Source organism: Sus scrofa, chromosome 6 (assembly GCF_054392235.1).
Source record: "Sus scrofa isolate SSC_HxYL_T2T_F1_AM1 chromosome 6, Sscrofa_HxYL_maternal_Yorkshire_Landrace_v2.0, whole genome shotgun sequence".
In the NCBI taxonomy this organism is placed as follows: Eukaryota; Metazoa; Chordata; class Mammalia; order Artiodactyla; family Suidae; genus Sus; species Sus scrofa.
Genome location: NC_139388.1, coordinates 62,149,418 through 62,171,726, shown reverse-complemented (window position 1 = coordinate 62,171,726; position 22,309 = coordinate 62,149,418). Strand labels below are relative to the sequence as shown.

General features: G+C 47.6%; 1 protein-coding gene and 1 non-coding gene across 4 annotated transcripts in view; one reads left to right on the top strand and one right to left on the bottom strand.

The window, feature by feature from the left end:
• Positions 1-3,764, top strand: part of NLRP12 (NLR family pyrin domain containing 12) — a 34,454-nt gene extending 30,690 nt beyond the window's left edge. For all 3 annotated transcript variants that reach the window (XM_084961943.1, XM_013998737.3, XM_013998739.3), the window contains 2 exons: positions 2,002-2,172; positions 2,814-3,764. In XM_084961943.1, coding sequence (XP_084818069.1) covers positions 2,002-2,172; positions 2,814-2,901 — 259 coding nt within the window. In that variant the 3' untranslated portion in view covers positions 2,902-3,764. The remainder of the gene's footprint in view (positions 1-2,001; positions 2,173-2,813) is intronic.
• A 2,154-nt stretch (positions 3,765-5,918) lies between these two features.
• MIR371 (microRNA mir-371) lies at positions 5,919-5,996 on the bottom strand. The gene has a single exon (NR_128558.1). It is a non-coding gene; the product is annotated as a microRNA mir-371 (primary transcript).
• Positions 5,997-22,309: the final 16,313 nt, after the last annotated feature.

The window sequence follows — 22,309 nt, the reverse complement described above, 5'->3', positions numbered from 1 at the left end:
CCCACTGAGCAAGGCCAGGGATCAAACCCACAACCTCATGGTTCCTAGTTGGATTTGTTAACCACTGAGCCACAATGGGAACTTCTGTTTTGTCTTCTATTTGTGCATCTCCTGCTTATCCGGGGCATTGGCTAACTGGGAAATAAGATGAGGGCTTTGGAACAGTATCTCTGCTTTCATTGGTGCTGCTAGGGTCCTTTAGGGATGTCAGTACCACACCCCCATCTGGCAGGTGTGCAAATGCTGCCTCTCGCAGGAGGATCTTATGTGAGTGCTGACAGGGACCCCATGGGAGGTGCCACCACTGTCCAGTCTCCCAACGTGGAATAATCTGGGTCAACCCAACCTGTTTGCATCCCCCCTCCCCAGCTCTCACTGTGTGTCTACTTCTGACCCTTCTGTACCTGTGATCTGGGTGATTGTATATCACTGAACTGGTTTTTTCTCTTCCTTTGCAAGTCCTGCACTGCCGGTTTTTTTCTTTTTGGCCACAGCCTTGGCATGTGGAAGTTCTCGGGCCAGGGATCGAACCTGTGGACCAGCAGTGACCTGAGCTGCTGCAGTGACAGCACCAGATCCTTAACCTGTTGTGCCACAGAACTCTCTGAACTGTTGTCTTACACCTTGTTTGAAAGCTAGCATCGGAGTTCCCGTCGTGGCTCAGTGGTTAACGAACCCGACTAAGAACCATGAGGTTGCGGGTTTGATCCCTGGCCTTGCTCAGTGGATTAAGGATCTAGCATTGCCATGAGCTGTGGTGTAGGTTGCAGACACAGCTCGGATCTGGTGTTGCTGTGGCTCTGGTGTAGGCTGGTGGCTACAGCTCTGATTCGACCCCTAGCCAGGGAACCTCCATATGCCACGGGAGCGGCCCAAGAAATGGCAAACAGACAAAAAAACAACAACAGCAAAAAAAAACTAGCATCTATTGCCTCATGGCCCCAAACTAAGAGAGAAAATATTTCTGTTTAATACCCCAGTTGCAACAGTACTTCAGTAATGCTAACTATTCTTTTCATCATAACAGCATGGAATACAGGAAAGAAACACAATTGGAAACTGAATAGAAATTAGAGAAACTCAGATGGCATAGTATTGAGTTTTGGGGGGGTGGGCCACCCAAATCATGTTGGCTTCTAAAAAAAAAAAGAGTTCCCTTGTGGCTCAGCATGTTAAGAATCTAGTGTTGCTGCTGCTGCAGCTGTGGTGCAGGTTGCAACTATGGCCTGGGTTCGAGCCCTACCTGGGAACTTCTACATGCCTTGGGCATAGCAAAAAGAAAAACAAAAACAGCCCCCCCCCCAAAAAAAAAACCCACAAATACTGATTACTCTGTGTAACTGAAATGTGGGTTTCAGGTATGGTTTGACCCAGGTCTTTGGATATGTGATCTCCACTATCTTCTATACTTGTACTGGCTCCATTATCAGTTAAGGTTACCCTTGAATCTATATGTGGTGGCAAAATGCCTGCGATCTATAGATGACTTCTTTCCAGGTACAAGTTTTGAAAGAAAAAACTCCAAGAAAAGCATGGTTCTGATTCACTGGTTTTGGATGACTCTCGTGCCCACCTGGAGCCCTTCATGATGGCTGGGGACCTAGAAACCAACTAACTTTGGCCTGGAGCCTGTATCTGCTAGAAGCTGAAGACAGCGTTAATCCCAGATAGACTGAGACTGAGGTTTCAATGAGAAATTGGGAGAGAATTGCCAGAAGGGGGAATGGGTACTTACCTGCAGAGTCAAAGGGTATTTACGATAGAAGGAGCTGTGAATGGAGCAGCATTGGCAAATGCCTTCCTTCATGCTTTCCACCACCCCAGAAGCCTTATCCTTGGCTGGTTTGGCTTTTCTCTACTTTTTCTTAAAAAAAAAAAAAAAAAAAAAAAAAAAAAAAAAAAAAATTTGATCTCTAAAAGCATCATGCTGATTCCTTATGAAGATGAAATTTTCCAGCAGTAAGTCCTGATGTTGCTTCAACCATTTCTTATTTTGCACAGGCTGGACAGCTGTGGGCTCACAGCCAAAGCTTGCGAGGATCTCTCTTCCATGCTGGGGGTCAACCAGACCCTGACAGAGCTTTATCTGACCAACAACGTCCTGGGGAACACAGGGGTCCGGCTGCTGTGCAAGAGGCTGAGCCATCCTGGCTGCAAACTTCGAGTCCTCTGGTGAGAGATGGCCCCGATTCTGGAGAAGACAGGAGAGGGGGCTTGGAACCAGGAGGACAGGTCAATCATCGAGACACCCCACCGCCTAGTTTGGATAAATACATAATCTAGAAAATTTGCAAATAATGCATTGGTCCACTCATGTATGCAATTCATACAAAATACAGAGAGGCCTTCACTTTGTGTCTTGGGAGATGCCCACACCTTTTACTGACTGTGTGACCGTGATCTTGGGTAAGAAGTTATGAGTATGTATTTCCAAATCTGTCAAATTTCCAAAGTAAACCTGGAATTACTCTGCCTGGCCTCAAATCCTAATTCCATCACTTACCAGGTTTATTACACACGCACATATATAAAGGCAAACCCAACCTCTTAGCATCTCAGTATCCTGGGCTGTAAAAATGAAGAAAGAGTCTCTTCTACCTAAGATTATTCCTAATTACACGAGCCAACACAGGTTAGGGACTTAAAATGGTGTTTTGTTTAGAGTAAGCCTATTTCCCAATGGGATGTGGTTTCAAATGAAGAACTAGTCATGGGAATCAGGTATTTTAACAGCGCAGGAGGCGGGATAGCATTGCTCTGTGGGTTGGATGTCACTATAGTGGCCTGGAATATTTCCTGCTCTGTGTCCCCAGGTTATTTGGAATGGACCTTAACAAAATGACCCACAGGAGCTTGGCGGCACTTCGTGTAACAAAACCGTACCTGGACATTGGCTGCTGAATGGCTCCCCTGCCGGGTCTTGTCGGGAAGTCCGGACAGAGAAAGATCCTCCCAGGATCCGATCATCAGCAATGATCTGGCTCTCTCTTTACTTCCTCGAGAGACAGGCTTCTCTGTGAGAGGATTCCTGCTGCTAGGGGGTCCATGGAACCCACCCATCTGTGATGGAGCTTGGAGTTTCAGTGTTGGCACTCGGTGCCATGGAGAGAATGTGGGGTGGGGCCCCAGATGATTCCAGAGCAGCTCTCAACCAAAGGGGATTTGGCCCCCTGCCCTCAAAGAACACCTGGTAGTGTCAGGGGATATTGGGGTGGGGAGATACTGGCATCTAGTGGGTAAGGCCAGGGATCCTGCTAAACACCCTATAAAATGTGCAGGGCAGCCCCCTACGGAGTACTTAGCTTGCATGTCCATTGTGCCCAAGCTGTGGAACCTTATTCTCAGGGTCTCTTGGTGCAATAAGGACATGACATAGCCTAGGCAGTGCACCTTGGAGTGATTGTCATGCCGAAAACCCTGCCCTCTTGCTCTGCACCACAGTTCTATGGAGACCTGCAGGCTGGCCAATGACCTGCTCTGTGCTTTAGATGAACGCATGAAATCAACCTGAATCTCATCCTCGTGGATCTGAGCTCGTGACCTTCTGACTATGCCCATGATTGTTGCCTAACTTCACCAGGGTGCCACGAGCATGCCATGGTATCGGGAGAGAATTTAGCCGGAAACAGAGAAAACTTCTGATAGATGTAGTGCCCTAATGATGCTGTATCCTTGGAAACGCTGAAAAACCCAGACTCTGAACACATCACTCCTGTGCCCGTCAATAAATGTTGACTTCACATTAAACTGTCTCTCAAAAGAAAGTACTGATGTTACCGAGCTCATCATTAAATCTCTAATACATTATGGAATCATCTCGAGTTTACCTGGCCTCAGACCCCACCACCCTCAAGCCCCTTCAAAGCGATTTCTGAAACAGCTTTTCTCACAAGCTGTGTTGACCATGAACAAGACTTTGAAAGGCAGCTGAACCAAAGAGTAACCAAGTCATTGAACATTTTGACCCAACCCCTGGGCTGGGTCTGAAAACTGTGGCAGTGAATGTTGAGGATGCCTTAAGGTGAAGGCGTTTTCTTCCCTTTTTTTGGGGGGGGGGGGTTTAGGGCCGCACCCACGGCATATGGAGGTTTCCAGGCTAGGGGTCCAATTGGAGCTGCAACCCCTGCGCCATGACAGGAACTCCGTTTTCTGCCTTCATATTTGTAGTATGTGCCCATCAACACATGCCTCCAGGGTTGGAATGGTCGTGGGAGCCCACTGGGTATACCCTGTCTTTTAGGGCTGCGCCTATGGCATATGGAAGCTCCGATGGCAAAACCAGATCCAAGCCACTTTTTATCTTTTTGCCATTTCTTGGGCCGCTCCTGCGGCACATGGAGTTTCCCAGGCTAGGGGTCTAATTGGAGCTGTAGCCACCGGCCTACGCCAGAGCCACAGCAACTCAGGATCCGAGACGCATCTGCAACCTACACCATAGCTCTCGGCAACGCCAGATCCTTAACCCACTGAGCAAGAGCAGGGATCGAACCCGCAACCTCATGGTTCCTAGTCGGATTCATTAACCACTGAGCCACGACGGGAACTCCAAGGCACTTCTTGACCTACACCACAGCTCACAGAAATGCTGGATCCTTCAACCCAAGTAGCAAGGCCAGGGACTGAACCTTGCATCTCCTCTGCAACATTGCAGTTGGGTGTTAAATTACACCGTTTTTCACATTCATCTCAAACTTACTAAGGCACCTGGCCTATAGGTGGTCACTGATCCCAGAAACTAGGTTCAGCTGTGTGAACCACTGAGCAAACCTTAATTCTCTTCAAGACCCGGCCCCCCCATCTCTCCCCAATATTTCGGCTACTCTCATGTTGTCTTGGTAACAACTCCAGCTGGCTGAGAAAGCTACAATGGCTTTTTAGGTTTATAAAAACTATTTTATGGCATCAAACCCATAATAGGTTAATTTGTTCACGATACTGAAACCCACAATCCCAACACCTTAAGCATTGTTTTTGTCTTTTTTCATTTCTTGGGCCTCCCGCGACATATGGAGGTTCCCAAGCTAGGGGTCCAATTGGAGTTATAGCCACTAGCCTACGCCAGAGCCACAGCAACGCGGTTTCTGAGCCAGATCTGCAACCTACACCACAGCTCACCGTCACGCCGGATCCCTAGTCGGATTCGTTAACCACTGCGCCACGACGGGAACTCCCAAGCTTTGTTTTCTTAGTTTTGCAGTTAGCAAAACTGCCCATTCTCCCTCCCACCATAACCCCCACGTTAGGGTCAGTAACTAGAAAACCACCAGACAGAATCCAGACAATACGGGTAGAATACTATTTTTATTAAATTCACTGGCATTGGTAAATTCTGAGGGTGTAAGGTCCAACAGCAAAACATACCAGCAAAATTTAAGGGGTCGTGTAACTATCTCTGTATGGGGACACGCCCTGCAGGGTAAATGCTGGAGTCTCAGGAGTCCGGCCCTTGGTTGCTGACCTCAGGTAAGACACCAAGCAGTCTTGTCCGCTTATAAAAAAACAAGACTTCAGGACCAACAGCAATAGGATTGGAAAGAACCGATTCAAGATGAGGGCCGGTCTGAATCCGGATTAGCTGGGATCGGTAGAATGGCTCGTGAACTGTTCTGAAATCACTGGTTTCCAGGTCTTAAGATGCTTTTCCCAGACAGAGTTGCTCAAAATGGAAGCACTTTCCAGTGCAAAAAAAACGGCAAGCACCCCCACTTTGAGTATCACGGTCTGAGAAGTTGGAACTTGTGCCCGGAGACCTGGAGCATCCTTCCCCTTCTAGATGGAAAAGCACTGGGGAGGTTTCCCTGAAGAGCATTGGCCTAACAGTAAATAGGTTAAAAACAAATGAAACGTTAAGCAGAAGGATCTAAACCTGGGCGTGGGGTGCAGGCGTGCCAAGGATCTCTACCAAAGGGGAGCTACTCAATCGGTAACACTCAAAAAATGGCGGCACTTCCCTCCCTAGACCAGAAAGTGCCCCCACAGTTTGAGTACCACAGGCTGAGAAGATGCACAAGGGACCGCACCAACCCAGGGAAGTCCCACCCTTTTAGAAAAATCTGGAAAATGTGAAAGTTCCAAGGAAACATGACAACGGGTACCCCACTTTCTGCCCTTCCCACAAGGAAAGATGTCGGATTAAGGAGTCCCCGTCGTGTATTGCCAATAATGAACCCACTGGTAAGCATGAGAACGAGGGCTCGATGCCTGGCCCCGCTCAGGTGAAGGATCCGACCTAGCTGTGGCTGATGTAGGCCCGCAGGTACAGCTGACCTGACACCTGGCCTGGGAGTTTCCCGAGTGCTGCCCTAAAAAAGAAAAAGTTTGAGATGAAATCTTTCACGTAATGAGAACTCAGGCAAGGTGTGTTCTGGGCTGGTGAGAGGCTTGCAATTGGTGGCTTCACTTGAAGCTGTGCATGCCCACCGTGTCTCTGGACACCCCGAAAGACCGTGAGAATCTGCAACGAAAGCCTTCTCACCCAGGACATTCTTCCTTAGTTCCCATGTGGTTGGGAGTGGGCAAGAGGACACGGGGTAAGGATGGGGTCACTGCGGTAGCTCATCCCTGGCCCAGTAAAGCCCACATGACAAAGATGAGACACCAAAATAAACCCAAGTTTACTGGAACCAGAACGCCCAAGCACAGCAGCGTAGAACACGCATGGGCAGGTTGGTCAGAGGATAAAAGTGAGCCGACAGGCATCCCAAGGGAGTTTCAGGAGTTAGAAGACAAATCCCCAGAGGATGAAAAGCCCATTCAAGTGCAGTTCCCGTCGTGGCTCAGCAGAAACGAACCCGCCTCGGTACCCGTGAAGAGGTGGGGGTTCAATGACTGGCTCCATGCAGTGGGTGAAGGATCTGGCGTTGTTATGGCTGTGGTGTATGTAGGGTCGGCAGCTGTAGCTGGCTTGACCCGCCAGGCTGGGAACTTCCGTATGCCACATGAGAGTGCAAAAAGACACCCACAGCTATAGGAGGAGAGAAATGGGGTTGGAGGGAGTGAGAGGAGAATTTTGGGCGATTCAGAGAAGCAGAGGCAATACTCACAGGAAAAGATGCAGGGGGTTCCTCTCTACAGGTAAGGAGAACCTGGTGTTGCTGGGCTCTTATATAAGCCAAAGACCCAGCCTCCAGGGGAGACCACACCCCCTCACTGGCCTCCACCCAGCCCCACCCTGCCCCCTTCTGGGTCAGACCCACCTGGAAACACTTTTTCCAACAGTTAACTTCTTCCTTGGTGAATACTGCCAGAACAAACTCATTGTCAACTAGCTGGTAAAAGGCGGAATGTACCGACAAGAACGTAATTCCACCTCCTGGGGGCTCAGTTATTCACTCAACACCGATTTACGGGTCGTATTTCTTTGTCATACTTGTCGAGCAAATAAGACACACCAGACCCTTTGCTACGTTCTGGGGTGGTTGGGGTGAACAGGATCGCAGGTTTTATAGCCTGCGACAGCAGTTTTCATCTGAGGATGACTTTTTCTTCTCCAGGGGACCCTGGCCAATGTCTGGAGACATTTTCAGTTGTTGTAATTGGGGTGGGGGGTGGACTCTGCGAACTTTGGGTGGGTGATGCAGGGATCTTGGTATACACGAAGAACTGTCCTGGCCCCAGCCCGAGATGAGAAGGGCGCCAAAACGGAGAAACTCTGATTTAGGCGATAGGCAGAAACAAAACCAAAAGTCAAGGACCCATGCAGATATTTGCTGTTCATATTATTTCATCCCAGTCTCCACATATTCATATATTTATGCTGGAGTTATTTCTTTGGTCTTTAAATCCAGTCACCTACTAAAAAGCTTTTAAAATAGGTCTTAGGAGTTCCTGTTGTGGCGCAGTGGTTAACGAATCCGACTAGGAACCGAGAGGTTGCAGGTTCAATCCTTGGCCTCGCTCAGTGGGTTAAGGATCTGGCGTTGCTTGAGCTGTGGTGTAGGTCGCAGACGCGGCTTGGATTTGGCTTTGCTGTGGCTCTGGCGAAGGCCGGCAGCTGCAGCTCAGATTAGGCCCCCTAGTCAGGGAACCTTCATATGCCGCAGGAGCAGCCCCAGAAAAGGCAAATAAAATAAAATAAAATAAAATGTGTCTTAGCAACCGTAAACATGAAAATAAAATTTCTCAAAACGTTTTCAGTACCGTTTCAAACAACATGTGCACAGTTGAGGAGTTCTCTTGTGGTGCAGGGGGTTAAGGATCCAGCATTGTCCCTGGATTGGGTCACAGCTGTGGCAGGGCGTGGATCCCTAACCAGGAACTTCCGTATACCAAAAAGTTTTTTTTTTAATGTGCGGTTTGTCTTAAATTGATATGAATTTTCAAGATCTGAAACCTTATTATAATTCGCCCTATGACAAATCTTGGACAAGGAGCAATTGAAGTCCATGGGCTTGCTAAGGATGGCTGGATGAATTTCAGAAAATATATAAATACAAGAGGAGAAAAATGATTAAACATGTTTTAATGGTTGAAGAGCATACAGAGTATGCTTTTACCATCATTTCATTAATCCCCTACTGTTCAATATTTTCTTTTTACAAATTGAGGCTAGTGTATGAATTAGCCGCGAACATTTTTGAGAAAAATTTGGTGACGGCGGAGACATTTATTTCCGATGTCTTCTACAAATCCGTGTTAACCCTACAAAGAGTCTCTGAGTTTGGAAGAACTGAGATGAAGTGATGTGGCCCAGAAAACACAATCGGAGGAAGTGGAACAGAACCCAGGTTTTGAAGTCCTGCTCAAATTGCTGCGGTGGCGGGGGAGGCAGTGCTGCTGGCTGGCGTCTGACGAGCCCACCAGACGTAGATCTAACCTGCCCACTCCTCTCCCATCCCACCTGGACCCGCTGACATGTCCCCAGACCCAGCCAAGCCCTTCTCATCACCTGATTTTGTGCGTGTCCCAATTTTTTCATCCCCGGGCGCTTTCTCTTCCTGCCCTCTCCCTCTTGCCACCGTACCTTCCCGGCTGACCCCCAACACGTCTTTCACGTGTCCTGAGCTTCGCATTTGTTTGTCTCATCGCCAGCCTAGAAGTTCAAAGACTGGTCCGTTCCTGGGGGACAGTGATGCATCTCTCGGATTCACCAGTGTCCCCCAACCCCTCAACCAGCCCCCGGGCTGCCACTGAGTAGATATGGAAGGAGCTGTTGTTTGGAAAGGTGAAAACCTCTTTGAATGAAATTGAATTTAAGGCACCTTAAACAAAGACAAAGTTAAGTACATTTAATGGAAAGGACCTATGGGATGTTTTCCTGATGATTCCTAAGATTTGCACAGGGACAGGGACGATGACTTTCATTCCTCTGAGTGGGGAGTTACATACTTGCTGGGCCCCATAGCGTTTGCAAGTTCCCTCATTTAACAAGCCAATTGAAATGGACAGAACAGGAGTTCCCGTCATGGCACAGCGGGAACGAATCCGACTGGGAACACTGAGGTTGCCGGTTCGATGCCTGGCCTCGCTCAGTGGGTTAAGGATCAAGGGAGCTATGGTGTAGGTTGCAGATGCAGCTTGGATCCAGCGTTGCTGTGCCTCTGGTGCAGGCCGGTGGCTACAGCTCTGATTCGACCCCTAGCCTGGGAACCTTCATATGCGGTGGGTACAGCCCTAAAAAGACAATAAATAAATGGACAGAACCTTGTAAACCAACTATAACAGAAAACGTAAAAATTTCTAAAAATAAATAAAAAACAAATACACTTAACTATTTAAAAAAAAAAACCACAGGCCAACTAAAACTTCAGGTGATCGGAATCACTTTGCTGTACAGCAGAAATGATTACAGCCTTGTAAATTAACTGTCCGTCAATAAAACTAAAAAAAAAAAAACCTTGAGTAAATATCTTTATTAGCTGGGGTTTTTTTTTTTTTAATGTCCCCAGCTTTATTGAGATATACGTGATCTCTTAACTGTGAATTCCTATGAAGTCTTGATTTAGTATCTTGCCTCTAGACTGAGCTGCCTTTTTTTTTTTTCCTTTTGGAGATTCAGAAATTCCTAAGACAGAAGAAATGCGATTCCAGCGCCTGAGGTGGCCGGGTGGTGGTGGTGGGGGGTTTGGGGCTAAAAGGAAGGCGTTTACGATTTGAAAGGGTGTCATTTGCAAGTCACTAGACCTCGTTGTCATTACAATCACCTTGGATGCTCCACCCTTCCCACCCAATTCTTAGCATTATCTGGATGGTCTCCATACCTACGAGGACGAGGTTTTTGGGGGTGGGAGGGAGCTAAAGAGCCTCAGCAGGTGTGGGTTTTTGTTTTTTTGTTTTTTGGAAGGTATTCGTTCCTCAATGTTTATCTACAGCCTGGGGGTGAATGGGTGAGAACCCTCTTTCTTAAAAAGATTCCTTGCTGTGACTCGAGCGACTGCTTTGTGACGAGGTGAAGGACACAGAATGGGGGGTGGGGTGGGGGAGGAAGAAGGGCTTCCAGACTTGATGAAATGCTTCTCAAGTCTTCAAGGGCTCTTGGGTGTCAAGGGAGCTTACTTGCTTAGCCCTGTGCCTCATACCCCTGTGATTTAAGATTAATATATCCTGAGCACCGAAGAACTGCTGTCCTTAGTCCTAAACCCTCATTCTAAGTGCTTGGGATCGAAGGGTACATAAAAAAAGCCAGAAAATCCTGACTCAAGTGGAGTTTACATGCTCGCAGGGAAGAGTTGACCAGAAGCATACTAAGCTGATTGAATAAGTGCTTCTGTTATTAGAACACTGTAGGTTATGGAAAAGAAATGCAGCAGATTTTTTTTTTTTTTTCTTTTTAGGGCCCCACCCTGAGGCATAGGGCAGTTCCCAGGCTAGGGGTCGACTCAGAGCTATAACTGCCAGCCTTGGCCACAACCACAGCAGTATGGGATCTGAGCTGTGTCTGCAACCTACACCACAGCTCATGGCAATGCCGGATCCTTAACTCACTGAGCATGGCCAGGGATTGAACCCTCATCCTCAAGAGACTACTGAGTTTTGTTTCCGCTGAGCCACAACTGGAACTCCTAGAGTTTGAGTGTGGGGATGATGCAGACAGTGGGTATTTTGTCTGAGATTTTCCAGCTATTGAATAGCTATTTAAATGCTTACTCCCCTGACTTGCTTCTCAGGGACACTTCCTCGGAGCAGCTTTTCTAAAATACAGTGCCTGACATCCCCTGGCGCTGTGTCTGTAAAATTGAACATGCATAACCAGCTGGCTGGATCAATCACTTCCTCATTTCTTACCGCCCAGCTCCACAACTAGAATGCAAGCTTGGCAAGTGGAAGGGCTTTTTCTCTTTTGTTCCGAGATCTGACCCAAGAGCTGGTCCATCAGAGACATTCGAAAATATTCACCAAATAAATGAATTTGTCAAGAAAAAAAAAAATCAAGTCTGAGAGAATTCTTTAGTCAGTTTCCGATTTTTTTTTCAGCTTAATCTAACATCAATACTAAAGCGTGACGATGGCCATTCTTTTCGTTTGTTTGTTTTTAGGGTCGCACCCAAGGCAGATGGATATTCCCAGGCTAGGGGTAGAATCGGAGCTGTAGCCGCCAGCCGATGCCAGAGCCACAGCAACGTCGGATCCGAGCCATGTCTGCGACCTTCACCACAGCTCACAGCAACACCAGATCCCTAACCCACTGAGCGAGGTCGGGGATCGAACCTGAGTCCTCATGGATACTAGTAGGGGAGCCATGTTTGCTAACTGCTGTGCCATAATGGGAACTCCATGATGGCCATTCTTAATAGATTGGTAGTGGGGAGCTCCCACTGTGACTCACTGGAAACGAACCCGAGTAGTATACATGAGGATGCAGGTTCAATCCCCCGCCTCAATTAGTGGGTTAAGGATCCGGTGTTGCTGTGAGCAGTGGTGTAGGTTGCAGATGAGGCTTGGATCCCACGTTGCTGTGCTGTGGCATAGTCCAGCAGCTGTAGCTCCGATTTGACCCCTAGTCTGGGAACTTCCACATGTGGGTTCGGCCCTAAAAAAAAAAAAAAAGAAAAAAAGTAAAAGAACAATTCAAGGAGATCCCGTTGGTGCTCAGTGAGTTAAGAACCACCTGAAGATGTGGGTTCCACCCCTTGCCTTGCTCAGTTGCTCAGTGGGTTAAGGATCCGGTGTTGCCGTGAGCTGTGTCTTAGATCTAGTGCTGTGGTGTAGGGGGGCAGCTGCAGCTCCAATTTGACCCTTAGCCTGGGAACTTCCATGTGCCAGAGGTTAGACCCTGGCTCTAAAGAAAGAAAGAGGAGTTCCCGTCGTGGCGCAGTGGTTAATGAATCCGACTAGGAACCATGAGGTTGCGGGTTCGATCCCTGCCCTTGCTCAGTGGGTTAAGGATCTGGCGTTGCTGTGAGCTGTGGTATAGGTTGCAGACGTAGCTCGGATCCCGCGTTGCTATGGCTCTGGTGTAGGCTGGCAGCTACAGCTCTGATTCGACCCCTAGCCTGGGAACCTCCATATGCTGCGGGAGCGGCCGAAGAAATGGCAAAAAGACAGAAAAAATAAAGAAAGAAAGAAAGAACAATTCAGGCAGTTCCCTTGTGGTTCAGTGGCAAGGACCCAGCGTTGCCACTGCAGGAGTTCTAGTGGCTGTTGTGGTGTTGGTATGAACCCTGGCCCGGGAACTTCCACATGCTGCTGGATAAATCATAAAAGAACAATCCAGCCTTACAAATCATGAATTTATTGATGGATGGTTAAAAAAGAAATGTTGGCGTTCCCGTCGTGGCTCAGTGGTTAACGAATCCAACTAGGAACCATGAAATTGCAGGTTCGATCCCTGGCCTCGCTCCATGGGTAAAGGATCTGGCATTGCCGTGAGCTGAGATGTAGGTTACAGACGTGGCTCGGATCCCGTGTTGCTGTGGCTCTGGCGAAGGCTGACAGCTGCAGCTCCAATTAGACCCCTAGTCTGGGAACCTCCATATGCCACAGGTGTAGCCCTAGAAAATACAAAAAAAAAAAAAAAAAAAAAGAAATGTTAACACATCAGAATGGGGGAAAAAACCCACAAAACAAGTACAACCTTCCGTGGCAATTCCTGAAATTCACAGGTGCCAGTTAGATCTCAGTAGTATGGTTCCCTCGTGGTCTGAGTGCTCCCAGCCCAGCCCTTTGCTCTCCTGTTAGACATAAACTCTCTCACAGGCTGCCAACCTCAGACATTACTCTGAAACCACGATAATATGAAAACAAACAAGGCTGCCTCCTAATTTTGTCTAAGCGCAAACGAAAGGGGAGACATGGTGCGATCCAGCAAATCTTAGATGTGCTCTTGATTTTTGAGAGGGTTCCACCTAGAGCAGGGCCTCTTCCTGCTGCAAAAACATCCCCCCAAAGGCCAAGTCAAGAGTGGTTCTTTCAAAGACCCTTTAACTGAGACTCCCTGTGGTTTTTCATGGTGTATGTCAGTCTTTTCTGGAAACCCTAAGAAACCCAGATTGTTCAAATGCAGGTGCATTCCTGAAACCGGAAGACAGGAGCACAGCCATTTTGGAAAAGAACCAGGGAGCAGGCCTGGGTCAAACAGGCCTAGCGAGGTGAGTAATGGAACAGAGGCCCTGGGAGCCCAAGGCCCTGGGGTGGGGGAGTGGAGGGAAAAGGTTCGAAGGAATAAAAGATTAGCATTATCTCTGTTGCCTGAAGGAGTATCCCTAAGTGCCACGTGACAAGAAGCTCAGTTGTAAATTTTAACCTGGTCTGTTCCTGGGCTTCCTTGCAGAAAATTCTTGTGCATTCGCTGCCCCTCCTAAAAGCACCCTCTGTTCCGGATAGTCACTATGGAGACATCTGCTGCTGATCAAAGAAGAATGGTGATTTCTGCAAATTATCAGTGATCTGAGACAAACCCTACTGCCTTCCTTTTTTTTCTTTTTTTGTTGCACCTGAGGCATATGGAAGTTCCAGGGCCAAGGATGGAACTCACCTGGCAGTTGCCACTTATGCCACAGCTATGGCAACACTTTTTTTTTTTTTTTTTTGTCTTTGCTCCTTTTAGGGCCGCACCTGTAGCATATGGAAGTCCCCAGGCTAGGGGTCTAATTGGAACTGTCGCTGCCAGCCTATACCACAGCTCTCGGCAACGCCGGATCCTTAACCCACTGAGCAAGGCCAGGGATTGAACCAGCGACCTCATGGATGCTAGTCAGATTCTTTTCCACTGAGCCACAATGGGAACACCTATTGTTTCCCTTTATTAACCATAATTTGCTTCCTGTGTCTGTGAGTCTATTTGTTTTGTAAATAAGTTTTTTATCATTTTTTTGATTCCTCCTGTAAGTGATATCATATTATAATGTCTACTTGCCTTTATTTTAGGTTTTACAAAAAGAGGTATTTGTGAAAAATGGCTAATGCAGGTGGGAGGCTCAAGGAAAATAGGAATTTTTTTTTTCCCTCCATCCCCCCCCCAATTTTTTGTTTTTGGATGATAGGAATTATTTTATTTTTATTTATTTTTTGTCTTTTTGCCTTTTCTAGGGCCGTTTCTGTGGCATATGGAGGTTGTCGGGCTAGGGGTCGAATCAGAGCTGTAGCCACTGGCCTACACCACAGCCACAGCAACACCAGATCCGAGCCGTGTCTGTGACCTACACCACAGCTCATGGCAACTCAGGATCCTTAACCCACTGAGCGAGGCCAGGGATTGAACCTCAAACCTCATGGTTCCTCGTCGTATTCGTTTCCGCTGCGCCATGACGGGAACTCCAATAGGAATTATTTTCATAAGGCCTGTTTATCCAGAATCCTCTCTGGCACAGCTTCTCATCTTTGAGGACAAGAATGTGGCTTTCCTTCTGGTTAGAATGGTCTCCTTCATTTGGAAATTTCCCCTCCCTCTTTTAAGACAAAAAAGGTCAGAGAATTTTTCCTGAATTGCTGTTGCTGGTGACTTTCACTCAAACCGGTCAATGTGCCAGAGCAGCATAGTTTGGCACGGTATGTCTGTCCAGGGTCAAGACTGTCAACAGGGGAGATGGATGAGGATGGAGCCGGTCTCTGATTAACACAGGGAGCTAAGGGTATTTGCAGCCAAGCCTAGAGTGAGGGGGTCAGAGGCTGGAAAACCAGCAAGAGGCGATACCAAGCGGGCAGGGCTCTTACTAAACCAGTCTAATAGGATTCTTGGTGAGGCAGGTCAAGGACTTGGACGTGGGAGGGAGGAAGGAGGAACTCGATCAGAGAGCAAGGGTGGGGAGAAATGATTTAGCAGGATTCTTAGCTGAAATCCCGCTGGGCAGTGGGGGAGTGGGTGGGATGCAAGATCCAGGGCCAAGGTCGAGGTCATTATCCCCTGGGGGCCAGGGCTGGGGAAACTGATGCACAAGCCAAAGGCGATGGGGGCAGGGGTGGGGGAGAATCCGAAAGGAAACCCGGAAACCTTGGGGCGGAGAGGGGAATTTCAAGGGGAGAATTCCTCCTCCGCAGGAATTGGGAGGGACCCTCATTCAGTGCAAAGAATATGAGATGTGATAGCTCTTTTAGAGAGTATTTTGAATATTACCAAACACAAAGAGGAGGCATATATATGTTAATAACGGCAAATTTAATTCTATTTACCATGAAAACCCTAAAGATGGGGAGTGGGGGTGTGTGGATTTACTCCTGTTCTTTGGATTTCTAAGAAATTATGAGCCAGAACCTTCTTTATTTTTTTTTTTTTTTTTTGCTTTTGAGGGCTCCACTCTCGGCATATGGAGGTTCTCAGAGCAACAGCTGCTGCCCACAGCCACAGCTACAGCAATTCAGGATCCGAGCTTCATCTGCGACCTACACCACAGCTCATGGCAACGCCGGATCCTTAACCCACTGAGCAAGGGCAGGGACCGAACCCGCGACCTCATCGTTCCTAGTCGGATTCGTTAACCACTGTGTCATGACGGGAACTCCTCAGTTCAATTCTTAGACCAGCCAGAAGAGCCTAGGAGGGGAGAGAAGCATCTCTTCCTCCTCGGACAACACAGGCCAGTAATCTTGACAGTCAGGGTTCCCTGAGGCCTATTCAGTAGGTCTTGACCTTGGCCATGACCTGCCTGTGGCCCGCCCAGACCAGTCTTAGCAATGAATCCAGCTGTGTTCACCCCCACTTGAGATAGCTGAAAAAACGCTTGGTGGCAGATCAAGTTCTTCATCCTACACCCTTGATGTCTAAGCCCTTGGCCTGCCTTTAGCCAGAATCCTGTTAAGCTAGTTAGTAAGAATCCCCTTGAATCGTAATTTTCCATCCATGGGCACCACTGCCCCCATCACTCTGTTGTTGGCTATGACTCTGAAGTTGAAGTTGAGCCCAATCACAGTCCCCTATGGCAGGGGTCACAACTCCTATTCATTTCTCCTGATAAAGCAGCCTCTTTTTTTGGTCTTTTTTTGCCATTTCTTGGGCTGCTCCCTCAGCATATAGAGGTTCCCAGGCTAGGGGTTGAAGCAGAACTGTAGCCACTGGTCTACACCAGAGCCACAGCAACCTGGGATCCGAGCCGCGTCTGCGACCTACACAACTCATGGCAGTGCCAGATCCCTAACCCACTGAGCAAGGCAAGGGATTGAACCTGCAACCTCATGGTTCCTAGTCGGATTCATTAGCCACTGAGCCACAACGGGAACTCCTAAAGCAGCCTCTTGATATGAGATCTCAGCTCCCAGATGAGGGATGGAACCCTGGCCGCAGTGGCGAAAGCACTAAGTCCTAACCATGAGACCACCAGGGAACTCTTCCTTAACATTTCCTTTTTTTTTTTTTTTGGCTGCACGGGAGGCATATGGAATTTCCTTGCCAGGGATCAGACCTGAGCCACAGCGGCTGCCCGAGCTGCTACAGTGAGAACACCAAACCTTTAACCTGCTGTGCCACAGGAAACTCCAAAAGCCACATTTCGAGGGCTCCTAATAGATGTCAGTGACCCACAGCCACCATATCAGACAGCACAGGTACATAACATGTGCCTGGTCCCAGGAAGTTTTACTGGACGGGGCTGATCTATCAGCATTTAGAGAAAGTCAGGTCTGTGAGGTTGGGAAGGACAACGCAGAGGGAATGGAAATTGAAGTTTGGGCAGGTGCAGGGATGCCCAAATACCATTCACATTTTATGCCAAAAGACAATTTTTTTTTTTTTTTTTAATTTAGGGCCACACCTGTGGTGTATGGAAGTTCCCAGACTAGAGGTCGAATTGGAGCTATAGCTGCCAGTCTACACCACAGCCCCAGCAAGGCAGGATCTGAGCTGCATCCACGACCTACACCTGAGCTCACGACAACACCGGATCCTTTAACCCACTGAGTGAGGCCAGGGATCGAACCCGCATCCTCAGGGATACTAGGCAAGCTCCTAACCTGCTAATCCACAATGGGAACTCCCAAGACAAGCCAAATTGACACATAAAAAAATCTCCCCCCCTTTGTGTATCTGCAAAATGCATGGATCAGACCTTGCGCAGCAGCAGGAGTATCTGCTCAACTCTTAAACAGCAGCATTCTCCTAGAATCAAGACAACTCCTTAAAAGATAGGATTCCTTCCAGATCTGCCAAGTGGTCAGGGGACTCACCGTGATGATGCTTAGATCCAGATTATGTCAACTGTCAACAATGTGTCATTTAATCCATGGTCCTCTCTCAGGAAAAAAAAAAAAAAAATTGCCTTGACTTCTAAGTGGTGGAACAGTTCTCAGAGCTTCCTGGGTTATAAACCCCAAATTTCACTTGCATAAAATTCTCCATTTCCTTCTTAGGGCATGTGATTAATTTTTTTTCGACAGTGAAGAGGTCTAGGAAATATGATTGGATTCCAAGGCACTGCCACTTCCAGAAAAGAGATTGCAGGTGTCACGTCATTTCGAAGAATAGGTTCTGATGAGCTTGGTGCCAAAAGTTCTTTTTTTTTTTTTTTTTAATGCTTTTTAGGGACGCACCTGAGGCATATGGAGGTTCCCAGGCTGGGTGTCGAATTAGAGCTATAGCTGCTGGCCTTGGACACAGCCACAGCAACACAGGATCCGAGCTGCGTCTTCAAGCTACACCACAGCTCAGGGCCATGCCAGATCCTTAACCCACTGAGCTAGCGAGGCCAGGAATTGAAACCCGCGTCCTCATGGATACTAGTTGGATTCGTTTCTGCTGTGCCACGACAGGAACTCTGCAAAGATATTTTTAACACCTGGAGCAGGGATAGCTCACTTAAGCACAGGGGACTGCTCTTGGGATTACTTACTGTAGAATCCTAAAGATGGCTGGGATGGGCGTAATCTCATTTTCTCTATCTGTTTAGGATTTGCAAGGCAGGACTGTGTTTACCCAAATCCACTTTCACAAGAATGTTCCTAACATGCCTGAGAAGAATTTATGTCTTCATTAGGGGTTCATTGACATCTAGTTTCCAGGACCATTGTAGGAACGGGAGACGTCATTTCTTGGCTCTTGGGGGTCCACGGTCACGGGCTCAGAACCTGAAAAAGTCCAGAGCTACAGCAGCTGGGTGGAGGGGCTCCGTACCCCGGCCCCTCCCAGGGCATTGCATCCTGTGAAAGGCATTCCAAAAAGAGCCCTGGGAGGGAGAGCTGGTTCCTCTTCCAAATGGGCCCAGTAGGAGGAGGCCTGAAAATTCACTAACAATGGCCAGATTAACGGGAGAAAAGAGGTTTATTTACAAGTGCATGAGGGACCTCCCAGTTTGAGAAGCTGGAGAACATTTTATATATGTATCGATTTAACGGAAAGAGGGGGTGTTAGGGTTTCAGTGCGAGGGTATGGAAAGTTCTACTGGGCTTTTCCATGCTAAGGAAATAAACTGTCTTGGAGGGAGAATTTGCAGAAAACTTCCCTTGGAAGGTGGAGTGTGGGAGTTAAGGGAAGCTGTTTTTTTGGGAGGCAGATAAAGCACAGCTGACAGCAATGCCAGATCCTTAACCCGCTGAGTGAGGCCAGGTACTGAACTTGCGACCTTCTGGATAATAGATTTGTTTCCTCTGAGCCACGACGGGAACTCCCTAGTAATAATTCTTTTTTTTTTTTTTTTTTTTTTGATTTCTTGGGCTGCTCCTGCGGCATATGGAGGTTCCCAGGCTAGGGGTCCAATCGGAGCCGTAGCCGCTGGCCTACGCCAGAGCCACAGCAATGAGGGATCCGAGCCGCACCTGCGACCTACATCACAGCTCACGGCAATGCCGGATCCTTAACCCACTGAGCAAGGCCAGGGATCGAACCCCCAACCTCATGGTTCCTAGTCGGATTCATTAAGCACTGAGCCACGACGGGAACTCTGCTACTAATAATTCTTATAGGTACTAACAAAAATGGTGATAATAATGGTAACACTTATTACTCTGATAACAATAAAAATAATAGTAATACCACTGTAATGATACAGTGATAACTATTATAGTATCTCCCAGTTAATGAGAACTTATCACAAGTAAGACATGATGTCAGTTGCTTTACATAGATGAATTTCCCCTAGGCCAACCCCATTTTGTTCGTCTCTTAAATGGGAATATTAAAAAAAAAAAAAAAATTTCTGTTGTGGCACAGCAGGATTGATGGGGTCTTGGGAACCCTGGGATGTGGGTTCTATCCCCAGGCCAGCACAATGGGTAGGGGATCGCGTTGCCACAGCTGTGGCTTGGGTTGCGACAGTGGCTTGGATCTGATCCCTGGCCCAGGAACTCCATGTGCCGCAGGGCAGCCAAAAAAGAAAAAATAAATTCCAATTTCATGGTATTATAGTCAGAGCCAGTGAATGTGACATAAGCTAAGACGAGGTTGGCTCACTGGAAATGAATCCGACTAGCATCCAAGAGGATGCAGGTTTGATTCCTGGCCTCTCTCAGTGGGTTAAGGGTCTGGCATTGCTGTGAGCTGTGGTATAGTTCACAGAAGCGGCCCAGATCCTGCGTTGCTGTGGCTGTGGTGTGTGCTAGCAGCTACAGCTCTGATTTGACCCTTAGCCTGGGAACCTCCATGTGCTGCAGGTTCGGCCCTAAAAAGACAAAAAAAAAAAAGGATTAAGAGGATGTCAAGAATCTTTCCAATCAGGGAGTTCCCTGGTGGTCTAGCGGTTAGGTGCATCTCAAAATGGATGGTCACGTATCTTTCGGAATCTGGGTCCCCAAATAGGCAAAGGATAGGAACAAATAATTCATGAAAATCAACTCACTCTGCTGGAAAACCAACGGAGAGACAGAAGTGCTCAGAAATTGACGTCGTAGCACAAAATTGGTGGCCAATTGACAATTAAATATAAGCACTTGCTCTTTTGCCATTTCTTGCAAATCATCCTACAGATGTGACTGCACGTGTAGAGAAGTAAATGAGTACAAGGTCACACACTGCAGGGAGTTCCTGTCTTGGCTCAGTGGTTAACGAATCTGACTAGGAACCATGAGGTTTCGGGTTTGATACCTGGCCTTGCTTAGTGGGTTAAGGATCTGGCGTTGCCGTGAGCTGTGGTGTAGGTTGCAGACGAGGCTTGGATCCCGCGTTGCTGTGGGTCTGGTTTAGGCCGGCGGCTCTAGCTCCGATTAGACCCCTAGCCTGGGAACCTCCATTTGCCGCAGAAGTGGCCCTAGAAATGGCAAAAAGCCAAAAAAAAAAGTTTACACATTGCAGCATGGTAACAGCAAAATATCAGAAACTATCCATTGATAAGGGATAAGGGATAATGCATAATTCTGATCTGTAGACACCCACTGGAAGGGATGCAACTCTACAGAAAAAATGAGGATGCTCTTTGATTTGGAGAAATATCCAGGAGTTACTGTTGGGAGAAAAAAAAGGGATGCAGGAACATGTATATAGTAGGGGAGAAATTTATGTTACAAAACCAAGTAACACAGGTGACAATGCATTGTGACTGCAAGATCCCCTGTTTGTATGGGTGGTGAGGACACATGATTGGGGGAAAAGAAACAAGGGCAGGGAGTTCCCTGGTGGCTGAGCAGGTTAAGGACCTGGCATCACTGCCGTGGCACAGGTTCCCTGGCCCTGGGAACTTTTCTCAGCTGAGAGAAAGACAACGAAAGAAGGAAGGAAGGGAAAAAAAGGACAGAAAGAAAGAAAAGAAAGAAAGCAAGAAAGAAAAAGTTTCCATGGTGGCCCAGCAGTAACAAACCCGTCTAGTATGCATGAGGATTCAGGTTCGATCCCTGGCCTTGCTCAGTGGGTTAAGGATCTGAGAAATGCTGAGGGCCGTGGTGTAGGTCACAGTTTTGGCTTGGATCTGGCGTAGCTGTGGCTGTGATGGAGGCCGGCCAGCTGTAGCTCTGACCTGGGAACTTCCATATACCTTGGGTGTGGCCCAAAAAAGACAAAAAAGGAAAGAAGGAAAGAAAGAAAGATGAGTGGGGAGTAAGGCCTGTCAAACCCCCTTTTTTTTTTTTTTTTTTGGCAGCACCCATGGCATAATGGAAGTTCCTGGGTCAGGGATCGAATCCCAGCCACAATTGTGGCAATGCCCGATCCTTAACCCACGGTGCCACAAGGGAACTCCCCTGTCAACTTTCACCTTTTACAAATTATTTTAAAATTTTGGGGAGCTCCTGTTGTGGCTCAGAGGAAGTGAATCCAAGTAGCATCTGTGAGGATGTGGGTTCAGTCCCTGGCCTCGCTTAGTGGGTTGGGGATCTGGCATTGCCATGAGCTATGCCATGAGGTGGAGGCTGGCAGCTGCAGCTCTGGTTCGACCCCTAGCCTGGGAACTTCCATATGCCACAAGTGTAGCTCTAAAAAGCCAAATAAAAAAAAATTTTTTTTGGAACCAGGTTAAGTTTGATCAAATATATCCTCTTATTTGTTACAATGTAGACGAAAAGAAGTTGCAGAAATGTTGGCGCCTACATTCTGCTTTTTGGAAAGTCACAGCGTTGCTTCTTAGCATTCTGCAGGGTACGAGGAGGAAGGAAAAACATCAGACTTGTGGAACTTCATTTTCCAAATCCTTTTTAGGGATATTTGTTTTTATCCTTTCTTTTCAGTCTGGGGAGGGGAGTTTCCTGAAAGGCAGTTAGCACAGATCACCTGGGGGCCAGGACAAGGGGCTGTTTTAAGGTCATTACCTTATAATAACAAAATGCTCAAATTTACCCAGCAATTGCCGGGGTTGCACTGGCCCCTTTTTAGAAAAGGAAAAAAAAGGAGACTGATTTCTTCTTCTTCTTCTTTTTTGCTGTGTCCTGGGCACGAGGAAGTCCCTGGGCCAAGGATCCAACTCAAGCCACAGCAGTGACCCAAGCCACAGCAATGACAAAGCCAGGTCCTTAACCGCCAGGCCATCTGGGGAACTCCAAATATTGATGTTAAAAACATGCTTGTTGGAGTTCCCGTCGTGGCGCA